This window comes from Hippoglossus stenolepis, chromosome 23, assembly GCF_022539355.2.
Source record: "Hippoglossus stenolepis isolate QCI-W04-F060 chromosome 23, HSTE1.2, whole genome shotgun sequence".
In the NCBI taxonomy this organism is placed as follows: domain Eukaryota; kingdom Metazoa; phylum Chordata; class Actinopteri; order Pleuronectiformes; family Pleuronectidae; genus Hippoglossus; species Hippoglossus stenolepis.
Genome location: NC_061505.1, coordinates 13,093,724 through 13,115,573, shown reverse-complemented (window position 1 = coordinate 13,115,573; position 21,850 = coordinate 13,093,724). Strand labels below are relative to the sequence as shown.

At 43.1% G+C, this 21,850-nt stretch overlaps 1 protein-coding gene across 8 annotated transcripts in view; it reads right to left on the bottom strand.

Annotated features, from left to right (window-relative positions):
- The window catches only part of nrxn2b (neurexin 2b), a 544,842-nt gene that overhangs the window by 15,808 nt on the left and 507,184 nt on the right, over positions 1–21,850 (bottom strand). For 6 of the 8 annotated variants that reach the window (XM_035149292.2, XM_035149298.2, XM_047338919.1 and 3 more), the window contains 2 exons: positions 15,329–15,418; positions 2,528–2,853 (listed from right to left, as the gene is read on the bottom strand). In XM_035149292.2, coding sequence (XP_035005183.1) covers positions 2,528–2,853; positions 15,329–15,418 — 416 coding nt within the window. The remainder of the gene's footprint in view (positions 1–2,527; positions 2,854–15,328; positions 15,419–21,850) is intronic. The other 2 variants (XM_047338920.1, XM_047338921.1) reach the window with 1 other exon arrangement.

The window sequence follows — 21,850 nt, the reverse complement described above, 5'->3', positions numbered from 1 at the left end:
CACACCAGACATCAAGTGTTCAGAACAGCAAATATAAGAGATTTCATACACTGTCTGGTGCCTCTCGGCTGTTCAAAATCAATATAATCCTTGTGCTTTCAGGACTTTTTGGCTTAATTTGACAGGCTACAACTGTGTCTACTCTAACCATTTAAAGATATCTTTACAAATCCCGGAGTTAAAACTATTCTGTCACACTGGGACTGTCTGTAAGAATAATCAGGACTTTGTAGCAATGACACACCACAATAAAGATCTCATGTTTTTGTGTGCACAACAAAATTTGCTCATTCAAGAATGTGGATTGACTCATCGTTAGTATCTATTCATTCTCATGCACATATCCTAAATGCTATTTTGGGCTATTGTGACAATACACCATGCTCAGCCAGGTACATAATAATACAAAAATAATAAAAAAGATGTTGTTAAAATGTGTGCACACTCACTGAAAAATAGATTCTAGGCAATAAAAAACACTCTAAAGGTGGTACTCAGCTTTTTTATGACCAAACATAAACGTCTCTCAGCAAGTGCAGCACACATTAAGGCTTGTAACAACAGAGCAGCAGAAGACGCTCCGAGTTCTCTGCTATCCGAAAATGGTTCCAGATAATTCATCAAACTGTGCTCTCTATCGCTGCCAATTTCATATCACAGACCGCTGCTATAAAAGCTGGTTAAAAGATGAATGCAAAAGAATGTTTCCGCCGAAAAGTCTGGAGCCCAGAGATATAACACTGAACTGAGTAGATGGCCACATGTGACATCTTAGAGTCGGGTTCTATTGATCCCATGTTAAGAGAGAAGACCCAGAAATGCTAAACCGCAGACCATGTCTTGCCAACCAGGCACAACCCAGACAGTTTTGTAAAGAGGCTTTAACTGACCTTTAAGTTCAACAATTCTCAACTTGCTTGCAGTTACATGGCAGCCGCAACCATGACTGAAACGGCATGTGCTTGGGTGAACATTTTTGAAACACAACCCCCTTTGTATCTTTTGTCAGCTGGCATCAGAGCACTGCCTTGATGAGGCTATGGAGGCTTTGTTAAGTGACTTCTTACAGGAGGAAGAAAAAATAACAAATTACCAGGAGTTGAGCAGTGAGCTCAACTAACATTGCAATTTTCTTTCTACTTGGTGTTAGCAAGGCTCACCTTCACTTCGCACTAATTGGCAACGCTGAATTTATTCAAAATGAGGCCGATAGGACGCTGAAAGGAAGGGATCTGCTGAGGTTTGATATGATGATAAAGGGACAAAGACTGAGCGCGTCTAAATCTATTCAGCATCTGCTGATCACGGTTGTCAGGGACGAGCACGAGTGGCTTGCTGACTGATCTCAGATAAGCTTCTGTGGACATGAATTGCACAAATGAACACATGTGCGTAAGAGAGACACACTGGTAATTGGCACCTTGCCTTTGTGTTTCTGGCAACATCATCTAAGTTTGTTAGACAGCTGAAGTTCAAAGTATGAAATGGACAGCTTTTAAAGACAAGAGCTTTCAAGCAGTTCCAGTTCACAGCCGTTACAATAATGTGGAAAAGGCTGACATAATGCACATCCAACATAGATACGGAAAAGAAGCTTGCATCGTTTTCAGAGATGACCTGGATCACACTTTCAAAAATGCTACGCAGCAGTCTTTTTGCACGGCACACAGCATGTAGCTGGTGATATTGTGTGCGGACTGAAGCATATTCCTCCCTGGAGTCTGTTATTTGGTCTTTTTATGAGAGGAGTGGGCCTGGATGACCCACCCCTTCCATGTAGGGAAGAGCACTTCCCTGCTGTTTGCTAATTGCTGCTTATAGTGCCAGCAGTTGCTATACTTAGCATATGTGGATAATCATCCGACTATAAATCACAGCCTCTCACACGCGCGTGAGGAGGGGCAGTACGGTAAGTATAAGTTCATGGTACCCTAAGTTGTTTTGCTGTTACTGCTGCGGGAGCTCCTTTTCATTACGTTCCTCCCCTCCTCCAGCCTTTGTTGATCTGCCTGGATGTGCTATAATTTCCAGCATCGTACCACATCTGGGGTTTAGTCAGCCATATCGTCTTGGAGCGAATCAAAATTGCTGTGTTGATTGGTCTAATAGGACTAGCCACACAAAGCTGCTCTGCGACTCCCTCTCAGGCTGGGGGTTGTTTGAACATCTGAAAGTGGCCGAGGGCTGACAAGGGGAGGCTCGCACATAACACTGTGCTGAGGACGTGACTGTTTGACCTTGCAGCCGATGAACGATTCCTTTTGAAATGCAAGCCTTCTCGTCCAAGGAGGGTCATCTGGTTACTTGGCCATGCTGTTTAATCTCTCAAATATTGTTCTCAGCACTTTGAGATTTTGGACGAACTTTAGAAAGCCAATTAAAAGTAACTGGCAATGTTTCATCACAATGCACTGCAGTGAAATATCTCCCCGGCTCAGTTACTCAAACAGCAGCATCTTTTTGCTACAGGTTCTGCTTGAGCTTCTCAGTGGGAGTCATGTAAATAAGCCTGGAATTACAAACTCACCTGTGTCACACTGTCCCTCATGGTGGGCGAGCGCTGTTTGCGGGTTGTGGTTGTAGCCATGGTTGTGGTTGTTTCCATGATTGTAGTGGACATGTCAGCCAGTGGGGTGGTGGAGGTGGTGTCAGTGGTGAGCACTGAGGGCACGTCACCCACCAGCCGCAGGTTACCCTGGGTCTGGACATTGGGGTCGCTCTCTGCTGCCAGTTTGAGCACCTGCAGGCCATTGTAGTACAGACCTGAGATCTGGCCCTGGAAGTGGCGCCCCGTCTCTCCACCGCCACCAATTTTGATGAACGCCTGGCTGTTGAAGATGGTCAACTGGCGACCTGATATGCGAGAGACAAGGTGAAGGTCGCAGAAATGAAGGAGAGAGGAAGTGGAGGTACGAGAGGCAGAAAAGAGAAATCGTGGAAAGAGGGAAAGCAGGAGAGAGAAGGCAGAGAATATAAATGAGTCACGGTCTCTAGGTGAGCTTCCACATGAAACACAAGGTTGTACACAGTGTGAAACAAGGGATATAGTGGGACTGTTTCAATCACATGGGATCTCCTGAGTAACACTTTAGGGAGATTGGACCCTGGCTTGCTGCAGCTGCAGCCATTACAGAGCTGGGCACGTGCCATTTTCCCACAAAGGCATCCTGAATCTGACAGTCAAATAGATTGCAGGGGCAGTTGCGGCTTGACCCTGAGACTGAAAGTTCACAGCTAAATGCATCTCATTTGCCCTAAGATGGAATGTATTAGAACAATGCCGGGTCTGTGTCATTGACCTCCAATGCACCTGTGCTGCACAATGATAAAGTACCTCTGCCAGCAGAAAAAAATGGCACCTTGCTCTGCTATCTAAAGGAGGAAAATAGGGTCCTCATTGGAAGGAAATGTTTAATTCAGCAGCCTCTCTGTGGTCATTACCATTCATCTGGATGGATAGATGGATGAAGGGAGGATAAGGTGGGCCATTTAACCAGGGTCCAATACTAATGTGTTACCAGGACTTGTGGTGAAGGGGTGGAGAGGGGGGGGCAGTCTGACAGGTGTAGTTTTTCTCTATGGATTTTCTTCAGCTGATGTCAGTTCAGGTTTTATTTAGACTTTCTCTCTTTTTTTCGAACCAATATTTGCCCCCTGGCTTTCCTCGGGGACGTCCCATCATGCCACTTGGACTGATGTAAACTTTAACCCTTATTATATGAGACATGTAGATGCGAGGGGCAGATGGTGAAGGCAAGTGGGTTAGAAAACAGACCTGATGAGGTAATCATTAGAGCAGAAGGTCGGGAGGAGGCAAAGAGCTTTTTTTATGGATTAATCAATCCCTGTAAGGAAGGAGGGAGTGTGTTTGTGAAAGGAATACTACACTAATGTGTGTATTTGAGAGGGAAATTTAGACTCTCTGGGGAAGGTAGGCTACGGACTTTTGAAATGAGAGACCCCTCTGGCCCTAATGGGAGTGTGTGTTTCTGTGTGTGTGCATGCGTGTATTTATATTTATTACTCTTTACACAGGTATGAGAGACTACTGCTCTACTTCTGCTCATGTGTGGACTTTTGCACCTCATGCACATGTCATTTGCAGAAAGTGTCTTCTGTGTGTGTAAATGTGTGTAATGATGACGGATTCATCTTCTGGATGTCTTTTGAATGTAAGTGTTGTTTCCTGTGCAGGACTGGCCGCCAGCGAGGACGGCATTCTCCTCATCAGCATAGAGGCACTGGAGGCCAGCCCAGGCCCCATTTGTTTTCAATAAAGACAGCAGAGAGGGTACTTCATCACTGTAATTATGATTTACTCTCTTTCTACACTTGCACGTGCACTTGTTCTGATGCATGTGTAACCCCCGTGTGGGTGGATTTATCAGACAAATGTCGATTTACGCACATGTGTGTGTGGGTCGTGTGTGGGCGTATAAACCACATGTTCAGTGTGTGTGTGTCTGTAAGTTTTCTACAGAAGAGCTGGAAAGATAAATCTATTCCATTGAGATGGGCCATTACACGTGTCATCCCATTATCAGGTCATTAGGCCCATCAGGGGCCCACAAGGGACCCAGCTCCCCTCGCCTAACTTTATAATGAGACTTAATGTCTGGCATATGCACTGTTGACATAATAAGCTGAGTCTCACTCTATTATCTCAATACCGAACGCATGTTTGGTGTGGGAGTGATACTGCAATAAACAGAAGGAATGGGAGAGACAGATTGTGGACATCAGCAGGGAAAATACAGGAGAATAATTGCACTTGTGTACAAACAGAGGGGTTGAGAACACAGGCAATCACACTCAGAAAATCACAAAAACAATATAACACTGCCTCATGCCTACCCCTCCCACCCCACTTCCAGTCAATGTCCTTGACCAGAGGACACACATATATACAACCTCAGCACATCAGCCCACAGGGTCTCCCATTTCAAGCAGTCGACTCCCACTCTCCACTGAAAGGGTCGTGGACTAAGAAGAAGTTGAGGACACACGTGTTCATCTGACTTCCTGAATGCTAAGAGTCCTCTTAGTTTGCTAATCAGCTCAAGTTCCTCTACAAATGCCCGACTTTCCATGTGTGTGGGCAGCAACTCCAAGTCAGAGTGTGATCTGCTCAGAGAAGACAGTGTACTCCAGAGGACTTAAGTGTATTGGTGTCACAGTTGCACCCTCAGTCAGTGACACAGTCATAACTAAGCCATATTGACAAGTAGCTTATGGTGTAGGAGGTTGGGGGGGATTAGAAATACCTCCGAAAGTCGGTGCACATACATCGGTGTATCATGACATATTTCTTGAGGTGTACAAGCATCCATTGGGTGACCGATTTAATCCTGCAGGTGACAATGGCCTCCTTTGCAAAGGGAAAAAAAACGCAGAAGGACGAGCCTCTAGTGCAGGAGAGGCACTGTGAGCTGAGAGTGAGACGGCCCAAAAAAATAAGAGAAGAAAGGTGCCCCCCAGACTATATGAAGGGAAATCAGTGTTTGTTTTTGTAGCTGTCTGCTCAGGATGAGACTCTAACAGGGCCTGATGAAGTTATTGTTTCAGGGTCTGCCGGGTCAAATCAAAAGTGACATGCGGTTTTAGAGCCAATTTTGGAAGCGGCCATGAGCGGGGGTGGAGTGGGGTGGGGGTTGGGGGGTAGGGAAAAAAAAGAAGCCTCTGCATGACAAGCAATCACAGCACGTTAAATGACGGAGCTGGGTTTGGCAGTGCTGCTGAGAAGAGGGTGTGTGTCGGGGGCATATAATAACTCAGTGAAATGACCTTTATGTGTGTGATAGTTGGCCTTTTCAAGTAGTGTGTGTTGGCCCAACATTTATTTACATACGCTTCTTCCTTTGTGTGTTTATGTGCGCTTGGACAGCCATGTGTGTGAGCAGCAGACAGCCCAGAACATGGGGTTTGCACATTGATGAGGGGCTATTGGACCAATTTGGCTTGATTGTGTGGCTGCTGCCTCATCTCTCTCCCCAGGGCTCTTAAGGTGATAGGCATTTAATGGGCAGAGGTTTGTGCTCGGGAGGGGCCCGGGGCAGGGGGGTGAGGGGTTAGGAATGGGGGAGGGTGGCAGGCAGCCAGTCACTTATTATAACGGACATTCACGGCCGTACACAAAGCCTTAATTAACCGCAGTGCAGCCACCGGAATGATCAGGCTTTCTGCAATGAGCCACTGCAGACGAACTGAGACACTCAAACTTGATCTAGCCTTCGATCATTTGTCTCTCTACCTTTTAGGGTGTGTGATATGGCAAAAAAATATTTCTGTCAAGCTGGGGGACAATTGAAAATGTTTATTATTTATTTCCTTCTGTTTGATTAAAACCTGATTTAGGTCTACACAGATTAGTGAGAATATTTAAAGACTAGCACCATGGCAAGACCAGTAGTTATGCATTTCTAAATGAGTCTACAGCCATGGTGGAGGCTTTGTAAAGGCCGTACCACACTGGAGTTGTGCCAACTAAATGGCACAAAGATGTAATGAAAATTTGCTGCAGTTGCCACATTCTTTCAATGAAAAGTTTGATTAGAACTACGCTAGCTCAATCCTCAGTAGCATCCAGTGATGATGATCTCATCCTCCTTCTCACTTGACAAAAGCAGATCTTTTTCCATTTCACAAGGTAGAGAAAGAAAAGCACAGTTAGAGGAGGAGAGTTCCACTGCATCATACAGGAGCTGAAGCTCATGGCCCTGGTTCTGGACATATTTTGGGATGTCAGTGGGACAGTTTTAAGTCCTGCTGCAGATCCTAGAGTCTGAGGAGACAGAGGACCATGCCACCATCCTACTGACAGAGAGCTGTGTCTGACAGTCTCTTAGATGTAAGCTGTTTTGTAGCTCATGCGACTATAGTTTACTTTAATATCTTACTTTAACTTACATGGCTATCACATTCAATCTATCCATCCATCCCCAGGAACAAATATGTAAGAGGTTAGTTCTGTTCTTCTTTCGATTCTGCACACCACTCTCCTAACTCTGTCAGTCCCTATTACATTTAAATCCATATAGCTTGTTCTTATAGAAATCCATAGAGGGAAGTGGAATGCACAAAGAGCCCCTCAACTTTAGGTTACAACAAAGCAGAGTAAAAATAGCGCTGGGTAATGAAGGGATATACAAAGTAACATGCTGGAAACAGAGTGTAGGAGGAGCCTGAGGAGGGCTGAGCAGTCAAACACATATTACCTATAGTCATGTTAATTAGAGCTAAGGATTAATACTGATGAGGATTGTATTCTTTTTCTGTTCATTCCAAAGTTCCCTGAGTAGACATGGTGCTTCAGAGGTGCTGCAGCTGAGTCTTTGCTCCTGTCCTACAGCCTGGAAGAACATAGGATCCTAGTTGGGAGCTGTGCACTCTTTGATGCTTAAATAGGGCATCTGGGTAAAAGAAAGCGGTCACGACTATTTCTAAAGGCATTATCATCTGCAATCACACCCGCCTTTGGTTGGATCACCCGGGGGGCTTAGTGGCTGACAGGCCAGCAGCGCTCCGACTTCGATTTCCTCGCCGAATCATTGTGGTAATGACCCCTGCATGTCACAGTACCTTGTGCAGCTGGGGGGGGGGGGGTATTTTTACATTTATAATGCACAGTGGAATAGTGTGCAGCCCTCCCTCCCTCTGTAAGCTGGCAGGTAATCAATATGAAGGGAGAAGTGGACTTCCTCATACTGTAGGGCTTACAGTGTCTCTAAAAAAGAGGAACGGTAGCTGACTTTAACTATAGTGCAACAACAGCGTTTCAAGTAAATTGTAACTATTAAAGATACATAACATGTACTTTTTTTTTTTCAATGACCATTGGGCAGCTCCTGATTTATCTTTTCAAAAGCAAGAGAGAGAGAAATAAAGTAAGAGGTTGAGCAGGGACTGAGAGAACGGGGACATGAGAGATGACAGGAATGCGGGAGGATGACACGAGGAGGACAGGGAGAGAGTTGGCCTGCATGAGGATAGAATGTCAAAGAGACAGAGTGAGGGCACACAGGGAGGGACAAGGGGAGTGGATGACAGGCTTGATAAAAAGAACAAGAGGAATGACGCAGTTAAAGATAGCGGCTGAGGTAGAGACTAGTGATGCGCAGATTGCAATTATACCGGTTGATCCGCGGGTCGGTTTGTAAAAATGAACATTTCTGATGAATACCGGATGGTTTGGGTGGTTAAGTTGGGCATCATACATCATTAACATATAAAATATTAATTACATTCTCTAAAATGTAAACGACAAACAACGAGAATCTTTTGCATTCCTGCAACGAGTGCTGCAAGCGAGAGCTCAGCCAGGTGCATCATTGAGGCCAGGCGGGGTCTACATTTTTATGCAGTTTGCAATTACTAGTCAATGAAAACAGACGGTCCTATTTTTTGGGCCAAGGCGCACCGTGCAAAATGCACATTTGGTAATTGGGTAATCTCTCCCTGTTTACAGATGCACCAAATTTTTTCCCCCAAATGTCACCAGAGAGGCTCCATTATTATGCAGATACATGTTACCATTTAAATTTTTCTAAAAAAAACATTACTTTAAATAAATGTGAATTTAATTGAAACCAGCCTTCTTAGGTGTAATATGTCACCATATTGTCACCAGTAGAGGTGGAGTGGAATGTTCATGTGGCTGCGGGTCTCTAAATTGGAGAAAATAATTCCTTCTGGTGGGTGATGGGGCGGATGAGTCAAGCATACGTGCGGATTCGGATGTCATCAGAGCCGATCCGCGTATCTTTAGTAGAGACAGACGTACGGTAATACTGGAGCAAATAGGAAAAGAAAGAGGAAAAGGAAAGTGCACTTTCGTGCCTCCCATGTAGATGTTATGGAACCCCTGGTGAATATCCTCTATCGTCCCACTGTCATTTTCAAGTGCGGTCGTCTAATCACATGGTTAACCTTGCGGTAATGACGGGGTTTTATTCGATATACCTACTGTACGTCTCGCTAAATCCCTGTGATTTGACCAGAGAAGATGCTCATATAGAGGAAGTGGGTATACATTTACACAGGGGTGGGAAGAATACGAATATACCATACTCAGCCAGACTTGCTGTTATAAATACTGCTGTGATTATAGACTTACTGTTAGGAAAAGTCAAAAGTACAGGATGTTAATTGTGTTACTGGAAAGGGGATGGTTTTATAGGATAAATCCCTGTCTTCTCACAGTAATGGAAACATTGTGCACGTAGGTTAATTGCTGAGAATTCTGGGAACGCTGAGTTCACCAAAAAGACACCAGAGGTCAAACAGAGGCGAGCCAAATGTGCAGTACCTGAAGTGATAACAGAAGTGAATGATCCCCAATGGTTCATTCTAAACTGTGGTGTGCACACTTTTAATCACTGTCTCAAATATTTATGGGACAAATTTGTCATATTACAATTTACATTTTCAGATTACATTTAAAATTGCATTTATTTTAATCATATTCTTGATGTAAGTAATCACTTATTGATCACACTTATCTACTATTGAATTTCCATATGCCTACAATATTAACACACCATTTTGGATATGATGCCCTTATATGAATATTCTTTGAAATTTCAAAATAACAAATTCCAAGACCTGAATTGCTAAGAATCTTGACACACATGTGATTGATTGGGCTGCCATGCTCTCCAGTGTCAGATTGAGAAAACATGATCAATTATAATAATCCAGGGATGTTTTTTTTTTCTGTCTGGTTTTACAGAGATATCTTTTTTTATTTGTTTGAGTTTCTGTGGGTCTTCCTCCTTCAGCCATGTTGGCTGTAGCTGTTCTTACTAACAACTGTATGTAAATGGGGTGGTAAATGGAGTGCATTTATATTGCACTTTTCTAGTCTTAATGACCACTCAAAGTGCTCTACATCGTAGCACTCACTTATTCCATAAGTGAGTATTTTTGTAATGTGTTAACAGTTGGGTGCAGGTTGCGTCACTCTTCTCGGTTGTCAGGATCCATCAGTACAGGGGTAACAGTAATGATCACATCTTTCAGGGTCAACTTGATCACTTCAAACATGATAATTATCACTTTCTTTTTCTTGGCATGTAGATTGCCATCTAATTGACATTTGTATATTAATAATAGCATGAATAAAAAGTAATGAATCAGAGATAATCGTCCAATCATCATCTACTGGAGTATTTCATTATAAGCTCATTATTTAATCAGCATTTCTATAGGAATTAATCTTTCCCAAACTTCTGGTTGATCACTGCAACCATGATGACTGTTAACAGCTTCCCCTGTATATGATGGAAAGTTGCCTAAGATGAGTTGCAGTAACAGGAGTAACACTTAGTTTCTAGTTATAGCTTTGCATCAATGCAGATGAGATGTGGTCGGTAATTACTAGCTGAGCTGGGGGAGTGGGCTGGGTTTGGGCCACGCTCGACTTGCTAACGCACATATTGCTTGTTGAGAGCTGTAAAATAATGGTTGTATGTCTATAACAACCACCAGAATGTAGGTGGAGATGAGGGGAGAGGGGGTGAAGAAAGGAGGATCCAAGTGCACCCATCCCTGGTGGAGGGGATATAAAAAGGAGTACAGCTGGAGAGAGCAGTATCTTTCTCCCACCACCCTCGTCATTACGCCTCTCTCATCCTCCTTCTACTCCCGTTATCTCGCAGAGACGAGGAATGCCATATGTTTGCAAGAAGCCTCCATCTGAAATGTTTTCTCTTAGCCGAGTTACAGGGTGGGAGGGATGGCCCAGAATTCACCTCTGTCAATACAACGCTTTGTGGTGTGCAGAACAGATAGTTGGACCGTTTGGATGCAGCGTCTGTACGGGTTTGTGTTCATAAATCCTTCATTTGCCTGCAGAATTTCTCGTATCTGTATCAACAAACAAGAACTCCCTCTATTCCTATTTTCTTCTCTGAGGAAAAAAAAAAGACTAAGAAGAGAGAAAGTCGAAGAAGGCTGGAGTACAATGGGGGTGGGTTGGGATGCTGACAAAGTCGATTATGAAGTGTTCCCCAGTTATCTCCTCGGCACAAGGCTCTCTTTGGTACTTAAGAGCGTTTTGCTTCTTTACTCCTTTTAACTTGGGCTGGTTTGGGTAGAACACTATGAATTAATTGTGTTTTACAATGGAGATGAGGGGCAAAATGCGGCATGAAGTTAGATGGAAAGCTTTGCGAGGCAGCGTGGAGCCCTGAGGTCCTTGAAGGCAGCTGAGGGTGCAGAGATTGTGGCGGTGAATTTGCAGGACTCTGGAGACACTAGATTGGATTTAATCTGATGTGGCTCTATCCCGGCTCCTATATCTGTATGCAGATCTTAAACAAGAGCTACTGTCGCCGTAGAGACACAAAGAGAGATAGCACGGTGGTTAGCTGGGGACAATCTTCGCTCTTTTTATTCACTCCAGCTGTGACTGTGTTGTTTTCAGGCCATTTCATGGTTGGAGACCATGAAATAATGGCAAAGCTTTCGTACAGCCACTTTTCTACTCATGAGCAAGCATGCTACCATTGGAAATGTTTCCCCTGCTTCCCTCAAATATGGCCAGAATGGCCCAGGAAGATCAAATGAGAAAACAAGATAGTAACTCAGCGGGATACAAAGCTCATCACAGGGGTACTGAAAGGCAGACTCAGACGGATTTGCTCTCTGTTGACTGCAGCCTGATGTGAGAGAATCTCTGAAATAAAGCCGGGATCATGAACAGCAGATCTGGACCAATTCCGGGCTTGGAGATGTTGATTTGGGCTCTGGCCCCACACCAAGAGGGAGGACTTGATTGCTTTCGATTAGGGAATGGGGGGAGCTTCTGCCAGACCATTAAACACTAAACATTAAACCTAGTGCTTCAACTTGCTTTTTGGGCCACAGAGACCTGGTGTCCTAGTATTCCTCCTCTCTCCTCCCCCCTGCACTCCTGTAGCTCAACTCAAAGCTCTATCATCATGCTATTGGTTTGCTCCAGAGGGACAGGCTCCTCGCTAGAAGAAGGTATAAAGCTCCAATTCTTTTGGGAGCTTTTTTGCTCATCTGCTAACGTAAAAGACGAAGGGAAATTGATTGCTGCTGTTTTTTGTAATCTTTGTTTCCTAGTGGAGCTCCCTGACGAGTCGGAAGCTGCAAAGCATTATTATTGTTCCTGAAGAAGAAAGGGCTCCACTGACAAAGATGAATGCTTGCAAAGTTTTCCATGAAAAACCTGGGATGACAGATCCATCATGTGGAGAGAGATGATCTGAGTAAGTTTTGGCTCAGATAGAGCTGTTCAAACTTTTGGGACTCAGATTTTTTTCCCCCTGCACCGGCTCCCTGTAATGGCTGCCGTTTTGGATTTAGTCAGCAGGCACTGAGTTGGCCAGAGATGCTCACTCTGATCTGCCTCACACACAGTAGGGGAGATGGGCTGAGGGCTTCAGAACGGGATGCGGTGACACAGCACAGCTCTCCTTGGGGACACTGCTGGCCCAAGCGACTGCCATTATATCCCGGTGTGACTCACAGACTGATTTGTATGAGTGATTGCGAGAGATTTGTCTGCATATTTTGTGTCTTTCCACACATGAACAAAATGGTGTACACGTCTTGAGATGGGAAGTATGTGGAGTTTTCCCATGCTTTTTAAGTTTTGCATATTTGATGAAACATTGAAAAGACTGTGAGAGGAGACCTGTGGGGCTGATTGTTTTGTGCTCTCTGGTCAAGGGCTCTTTCACATGTTAAAACCCTGTGAGGCATCATGGTAAGAAAATCATCAAACATTAGACACAAAAACACTGGTAACACAACTGGGACCATTTGTATACATCTATTACAAAAGGTCTCTGCCTTTCTATGTAAAGTAAAATAAAAATTGAAAAAGAATTGAATTGAAATCCAAATTGAATTGAATGATCCAGGCTGCTAACCACACACAACAGTCAATAACCGTCATTCAGATGCTCACACACTGTTCACCAAAATGAGCAAATATACACAAAAATACATCCAAACCATTCCTGAGTGGTGAAAACAATAAATGTTAAAGGGACCTTTCTTCAAATACATTCTGTTTCAATGAACCAGAGGTGGGTCATTTTTGAATTTGGTTATTTGCTGTTTTAACCCTCTGAGTTTTTGCAGTACGTGACAGTGGAAGCAAGGGGTAGACGTTGCTTGGAGTTTTTTTTTTCGTTTAGTGGAAGTTAGACATTTGTTAGCTTTTTGTTTAGTTTTCGTCCCGAGCGATGGTCGCAACCTGTCCAAGTTCTTCCAAATACTGACGTCCAGGTCCAATGGCATTCAGACGTTAAAACATAATTTATAACAGGGTTATAACTGAGGGCTCTCTGAATTTGTCACCAGCAGGGCGAAGCTGGAGGGTTGATCAAATTGTTTCAATCAAGGCTCGCAGGGGAAGGTGGGAAGTCATGAGAGAAGCCCTCAGTGGTTAGTGTGGGTGGAGTTCGATTTGCTGTTAGGTGGTTAGATTCTGCTTAGAAGCTTCTTTGTGTTAAGTTCTAGCTGCTTCCTTCTCAAAGCAACAAACAGCTTTAACCCTTTGAGCTCGGAAATGTCTGGTAATCCCCCTCATTATCTAGAATTATACACCCTTTCTGTTTTTCCAAAACCACTTTGCCTCTTCAGTCCATGACGTGTGTCTGATTCTCGTTTGAAGGAATCCAATCAGATAAACAAATAGGCAGTCCTGCATGTTGTTCTGAAGACGCACGCTGATCAAAGCTGTCACTTGAGGTCTGATTGAGATTATTTGTTTATGTGATCTTCCTGTTTTCTCCTACTGTTCTCATCTAAAGGATTGGATGCAGGCTCATTTCAAACTATAGAAGAAAGAGAATAATACATTCACTTTCAATCTCATTCTCTTTATAGTTTAATGGCATGTACAAATCATTTCATAAGTGGGTAAGTCATTTTTTATTGATCCAGTTTTTCATTCAACTCTCATCTCCATAGCCTTTTCCATTCTGATTTGTGCCCTAACTACCCTGAGTAGAAGTGCACTCCTTGAAGGAGGACAGAAAAGTCAGAACACAGGAGCCGCAAATGAATGTGGGGATTGTTCTGCCTCTATGTAATAAATATACAAGTGCCTCATTTATCTTGTTTGTCTGTTGGATGAATACTTCATTTTGCTCTCGGAAACCAATCTTTATTATCCTCATCTGTTTAGTATTTGTTTATGATACAGATTCAGAGAAGCCCCTGAAGCTAACTGGCTAAAGCTGAGAACTTCTAACGCATAGTGATTTTAGTAGATCTCTGAATCCAATCAAAAACCATCTGTTGGTTAAAATTCTCATCCTAATATTTTGTTTTTTTTCTTCTAAATTGTGCTGTATGTTCTCATAACTGTCTTTCTTGATCTTAAACTACCTGAGTTCACCGTTCGCAAAGTGCATGAGAATTTTGTGTCAGCGATCCTGCTGCAACACAGACGTCAGCTCCATTTCTGTCTTGATTTATTCCTCGATTTTTTAAAGAATCAACCACCTTCAGCAACACAAACACACGCCACATGACAAAGACAAAGGGGTTGGGACATTCGGCACTCAAAGGGTTAAAGAATCATCACTTTGATGGGACCACATTCGACACTGAGAACACTAGTTATGTTTGTTGGGCAGAAAACTGCGCCCACACGCTGCAATGAATGTAGACTGATCACTGACCAAACACTTCAACAGTCCCTTTAACTTTTAGTGACTTTCATGGGGGATTCTTTCTTCTTGGAAATCCAGTAATTGTGACAGGTCATACAGTGTTTGTTTGTTTTCAAGACTGAAAATTAAATATAGTCAATGCAAGTTCACATTCAGCCAACAAAAGACAAAAGGAAAAGCATATGGAATCAATATTCTATTTAAATGTGGTCAGGTTATTAGGGGGTTATGTTGGGTTATTTGGGGGTTAATCCTCTGAAGAGATGCAGACCCAGTTTAAGGTGCTTTACATGTGGTCCCCTGGTTATCTACACACCAATGCTACAAAATGGTGGTATTGCTCAAAGGTATTTGCTGGAATTTCTCTAGAATGCCAGCAACAGCACAGTGAACATCTTCAAGTGCAGAGCTATTTTGAAAAATATAAAGAATATATGGGGTAGAAACCAACATGTCTCTACCGATTGAGAATAACTGAAATTATTGGATTATGATGTATCAGCCAATCACAATTGGGCATGTTAAGTATGTAGTAGATTAAAGGGGACCCACAGTTCTGTTAAAGAGCCAAATCACAATCACCCTTGTTGCGTGGCACTGCACCTCCTCCAGAGTGGTGGTTAACGGTAGGTTAGGCGGTTAGATCATTAGTGGAGTTAAAGGGATTTTATTACCTTTGTCGAGTAGCCACTCATCAACTACCCGACCGAGTCGGTATGGGATTCTTTGTCTAGCAATAGCCAGGCGCTCATTATCAAAGTTCCCTTTAAGAAATTTGGAGAAGACAAATTAAGAGAGGTTACAAAAAATCTGGAAGTTGAAAGGTTAGAGGTTAGAAGGGCAACATGGCAAATGTTTAGCAAGTTATGTTCTTTAAATCAGCTTTATTTAGGACAGGAAGAACTTGAGGATGTGTTTTTAGGCTGGTTGGTTTGGTTAGACAAGTTAACAGCATTCTAGTTACATTGAGTTTAAATGATTTTAAAATGTACCAAAAAGTTAAACAGATTTATGAATTATTTAGATAAAGCATAATTACACTTGTAGAAGAGATAACTTCCGCAAAGTGAATACACTTTAGAAACACATTAGCGGTAATGAAGTAAATTAAGCTAGAGTCGCACAGAACCAGCAATCATTGAACAACACACTTAGTACACTGTAAATGAATAAAGCAGGAAAAGACACATCAATGTCAGCAATAAAGCATTGTTATTTCACATGAGCGTCAGATAATCACACAGTAGTAAAACACATTTCATGGTTGTTTCAAGGAAGACATACTTTAGTTCCCACTGCACACAAAGAGTCGCTGATTAGGAAATCACTACCTCGCAAATCCGACAACAGGATGGCATTCTGCCCGTGGAGCATCACTTCACTTTGAATCCGACTTTTCCAATTCACCTAAAGCGAAAAAGGACTTAGTGAAACTGTCTGCACTCTGTTTTTCTCAGGGTTTTTTCTCTCCCTTATGCATTAATTGAGCACTTCTCAGTGGCACTCGGCAATTAGCATCACTTCATCAGCGAGTCAAAGAAGTTCCATCGTTGCTGTGCAAACTTATTATCCCTCACTTCACTTCAATCAACCTCTGGGTCGTACTGCACACATCTCCAACACCGCCAATAGAGTTGGAGCTGGAATTAGGGGGAGGTGAGGGCTGGTGGTGGCCAGGCTCGGGGTTTGATGAAGTCTAAAGTGGTGGCGATGTCAGAGACTTAATTAGGAGTTATTGTGTATGTCAAAAAGGAATCTCCAAAGATTACAGGCTAAAAATAAGACCGCTATGTTGGCATAGTCATTCCCCAAAAAATGGGGTCAGGGAATCCCCAGGCGTCCTTGAGGAGCGCAGACGAATACAGAACATACTTAATATAGTATTTATATAATTTACAGGAAACTATTTCATTTACAACACAACACAATAAATCTAACAAAAAAATGTGTCACTTTCCACATACAAGGAGATTCAATTCAACTTTTAAGGACTATTCACATAGCCAATGTCATCATATCCCATCATTACCCACGAATAGCACCACAGCACGACTCAGTCCAAGTTCCGACTGCATAACTGAGCCAATGGAGCCAAGTACCCTACTGGGGTAAAGCAGACGTTTCTGTAATGAACTATTGCTGTGATTTCACTCTCATTCACCAGTGAACATTATCTTTAAAGTCTCAGCCTGACTTTGAGTCGGTTTTAGTGGTTCTGTTACCATATGAAATGTTAAAGAGCCATATGGTTCGACAATGGCTGCAGAGAGAATAGTCAGAGACTGAGGGAGGGCTTGGGAGCAAAGTCTAAACAGCAAATAGGAGAGCTCTGAACTAAATCCTGCATCCTAATTAGTATACTTTGATTTTGCTCCCTTCGCTGCTCTGTGCTGCCGCAGTGATCTAAAATAGACCACCTCTCCTTTCTGCAGTACCTACTTCCACTCCCCAGGGGTCTCTCTACCCACGCCTGCCTGCGCAATAATGGCTCACACGCACTGAGGAACTGTGTGTATACGAAAATACACAGTTGTTTGTGCATGGGGAGAAAAGCTACATTGAAAAAAATATGTGTAAAGTGAAAAGAGAAAGAAAAGCGGAGAGAAGAAAGAAAGCAGGAATGAATAACAGACAGCAGATGGATGGAGGAGCATATAGAGGGCGAGCAGGTTAGGCATGGAGGAGAACGTGGTTCCAATGTACTGCAACATCTGACTCAGTGTTATTCATATGCTGCACCTGGAACTCTCTGCTCATCTGGGCGAGAGAACTGACTCAGAAAGGCAAAGATAGAAAATGAAGCAGTGAAGCTGTTCCTGCGTGTTTTGATCTTTGAATAATGTGTAATTGGTGGTAATGGCGCTTTTTACTGCCTCCAATAATGCCTGAATAAGCCCTGCAGGGGATGTGAACAAACTAAAAGGTGGAGCAATTTAAAGGTGATCAAAATAACAACAAACAGAAAGGAATATAGTGGGAGGCAGGGAGATGAATCAGTGCTGTGATTCTATTTTCACATCTGCTACCTCATCTTCTAACTTTGTCTGAATCACATTGAGGCAGCCGCTTCCAGTAACTTAATCCTATGAAGGATCCATTTTATCATCCAAATAATGGTAGATAATGAGTATGAACTACTTCTCCCCCTAGTGGCGGTTGTTAGATACTGCAGCCAGGAAACAGCTTCTCAAATGTTCTCACCCTCCTTTGCTCTGTGCCTCCTCTGAGGAATAGTTCCTTCCTCTCTTGCTTCTATCGCGCTTTCCTTAATCCCTTTTCCTTGTCTTACTCACTTTATCCTTGGAGCCTGCTTCTTCCCCTCTAACCGCTCTTCTTCTCAGCCTGTCCTTCCCTTGTTCTCAAACAATCCTTCATCCACGGTTCATTCTTAACCTTCTGCCAAAGTCCATTTCCCATTATTTCTTCTATAGCCTTTACTCTTTCCTTCCTCCTTCCACTATGTCCTATTCCCTCTCTTCTTGCAGAGTTTTCCCTTTTATTTCTCCATTTAACTTGAGTTTCTACCTTCCACCTTTTCCCTTTCCACCAATTACTTTTCTTTATTGTTAATTCTTTCTTCCTCCTTCCCTCCATCCTTCTTCCCTGCCAGGTAACACGGTGAGTTTAGTGGTGGGAGATTAAATGCATTACAATGTAATGCAGGCATTGCCCTCCATTACTCCACACAGTCATACTAAGTGCTTGGAAAGGAGAGCTATAAATGCTAAGAGAGACCTGTATATGTACAGTATGTATATGTATCTTCTCTCCCTGGCATACACGGGAGAGAAGAATCTACATCATCAACAACAATAATCACTGAGGATCCAACACACAATGGTTTTGTATCTATTCAACAAAAAGACATAAGGTAAAGCAAACTGGGGAAGTAATGGAAATCATGGAAACCATAATGTAATTTTGGCAGCCACCCTCGCAAAAATGAATGTAGAGATACAGGAAAAAATAATGCCATAAAGTTCTGTTGGACAGCTTTTGTATCCTCTCCACCGCAGTGTCAGAAAATGTAAATTCCTCCCTGTCCCGCTTGTTTGTTTGCATCTGCTCGACTGGGATCCTTGGAGAAATAAGTCATTCTGAGTGAACCAGAGAAACGTCTCCCCTCTCGCTCGTCTCCACACCAGCTGAAGCCTGCTCTGCATGAGAATGGGGGGATAGATTAAACATCTGGGCCCTTCTCTTCTCCCTCACCGCCATTATCGCACTGGCTCCTCTCCCAAGACTATTGCCTTTGCTTGATATGAAAGACGGCAAAACAATGCAATCGGACCTGGCGCTCAAGGAAATCTGATATACAAGAGAGAAATATAAACTAGTAAATCAAAACGTGCCTCTAAGCTGTTGAGGAATATATTTTTTCTTTGATAGCCTAGCGTGACTTAAGGACTCAAGTGGCTGCAGTCAGTTTACATGGAGACTTGTGTTCCCTTAAAGGTGCACTCCAATCATTCACTTCTAGAGAGGAGGATCCTTGGTCAAGTCTGAGAGAAGAAACCTGATTTTGCCACAGCCTTGTGACTTAAAGTGCTGGGTGGAGCTTACCAGAGATGCTTCTGGTTGCATTAAGGGAAATGTAGGATACAGTATTTTTGGAGCATTATCAATATTAATGATTTCTCATCATCCTCATGCATTTCAACCATTTTGGGCCATTTTTTAAATGATCTATTCAAAGAGTTGCATGTCAAAATAAAATCTCATTAACTGAATAAACTCTTATCCTTAATGTGATGAATAGGCATAATGATAAATATCTGTAGCATACTGAGTTGTATTACTGGTGGACATATGATGAAAAAGCTTGTGTATTTTAAATATAGAGCAAACAGATAACTAATCTTACACGAGGTGTAGGACAGGGTATGGATCACAAACCAGCAGATTGAGTGCATGTCCCAGGCTGCCCCACACTTACTTACACTAATCACGTTTGTTTGCCCAGCCGACAAGCCTCTGGACCCCTAAGGTGCAGACTGTCCACCCTGAAACACTCTCTCCTCTCTGGAAGACAGAAACTTTGTCTTTCCATCTCTCGCACCCTGAGTTTGGCGCCTGAAGCATTGGCTACATCAACAGATATGATGGGGCCGTGTCCGGGGTGGGTATCACAGCTGCTGCGCTAGGGGCAGGGCAAGGACTCACTGACTGGCTGGCACCTCTGGGAGACAGAAAGCAAGGTGGAGGTCGGGGCGAGAGACCTGTGTACGAGCTGGGAGTGTAGAGTGTCTGATTTTTATGTCTGTCTGGCAGAGTCGGGCTCGAGTGTGCTGATAATCTAGCATATGAATCACACACTGTTCGGTCTTGCCCTCTGTCTCCTTCCGTATCGGTGCATATGTGTGACCACATGTGAGCGCGTGTGTGGAGACTCTCCCAGGAGCCAACTGTATATCATGTAGCAGGCAGGCAGGCAGCCAGATGCCCTTGTACAGGACACCCACATTGGAAATCCATCCACAAGAATGGAGATTACATTGGAGACGACTGGCCACCAGCCATCGCGCTCTCCCTCCCTCTCACAGAAACCGCTCTCTGTCAAACCAGCCTCATTCTGTTTTTCATTAGGTAACTTTAGATGGATTGCTCTCATATCCACTGGGTGTTTCTCAGAGCAGATGGTGAGAGGAAACCACTGCCCCATGTACTGTAACCCTATGCTACTAAATTCATCTCTGTTCTTAAATCCCAAAAGTCCTGTTTTCTTAAAAAGTCATAGGGCATGATAGATAGTCAACCTGTTTCTGATGTTTCTATGTTTCAATATTTTTTAGGGTCTCAGGATTACAATAGTAAAATTAAGAAAATTTAACATATCTAGATTGTTTGAAGTTGAATTAATCTGCACAATCAGATCTGTTCACTTTAAGATGCTCAAAAAGGGATATCATTTACATAAGATGGCATTTCTTTGCAGCATTTTTTTTCTCCTCTCCCGATTCGTTTAAGCCAACGATTGCAGGCAAGTTGTCTCTTCATGTGAAGCGGCAAAGGAAAAGAAAGCCATTTACCTCCTAACCAGACTCCTTTGTTCAATGTAAATACGTCGCCCACCGCTTGTGTTGGCATGCGTTTGAAAGAGATGAAATCTCACTGTTTTAACTACTCATCTTTCTCACTCATCTTTCATCTGTGCAGCAGTTATCAATCCAACAGCTCGTTTTCATTTCTTCTCCCCACGCTCTTCTCACTTCCACGGGATCCTCACCACCTTTCATCTCGGCCACGGTGGATTTGTGCGAGGGTGGCTGCCAGAGTGAGCCAGAGAAAGCCCCCCCACCCCGACTCATGTGGAAATCAAAGTTGTCACTTCTCTAATTACCCAAAGCAATCTTTTCCCTCTCCTGCTCTGCACTACTTAGCCATGTCTCCCTCCATCTCTCGCTCTCTCCTCGTCAGTACTTTCTTCACCACTTCTCTGTTCTCTTCTCCTCCATCATCTCATAGCCACAGGCCAATAATTGGAGATACCTTCCAACTGTGCAAGATCCAATCAGAGGGAGTCGCAGCGCACCAGAGGCCCAATAAGGACTCACAGAATGAGGTGGAGCTGTCACCAATGACAAGTGGCTGAGCGGGTTGACTTCATTTAACAGCTTCTGATTTTTTCTGCTGTTTAGTCCTGAATCGCGTAATATAAAAATCCAAATTATGACAAATGTCGGTCATGCATCATATCATATATATGACTGACTCCCACACAGTCTGGAGCCCAACTTCAAAAACTCCTGCTGCTTACTCCACTAACTACTAGAGTTAATGAACATGTTCATAATTTTGGTTTTAATTCAGCCTGAGCAACTTGAAATAAGAATCCCTCCGCTACTTCATGGTATCAGTGGGACCATTCAAACAGGAATTCTCTTCTTGTACACTCTAGTCCTCGTGAGTAAAAGCAGCAGTAGTGAGGCCTGCATTCAAAAGTTAACCTGACACAGAGATATAAAGAGAAGGTATCGGATGTAGTATATCAAATATTTGGACAGTTGATTATTTTTTTTAATGCTAAAACAATTCTTAGTAAATATCTATCAGAAATAGAGAGTCTTTGATTCAGTTGGTGACATTTTGTAAATTCATGTTAAACTACTTTTAAATCTAATATTAACTATGTATATACTAACAGTAGTTAATCACATATCATATGATGATCATAAAAAGTGTCATGGGTTGAAAAG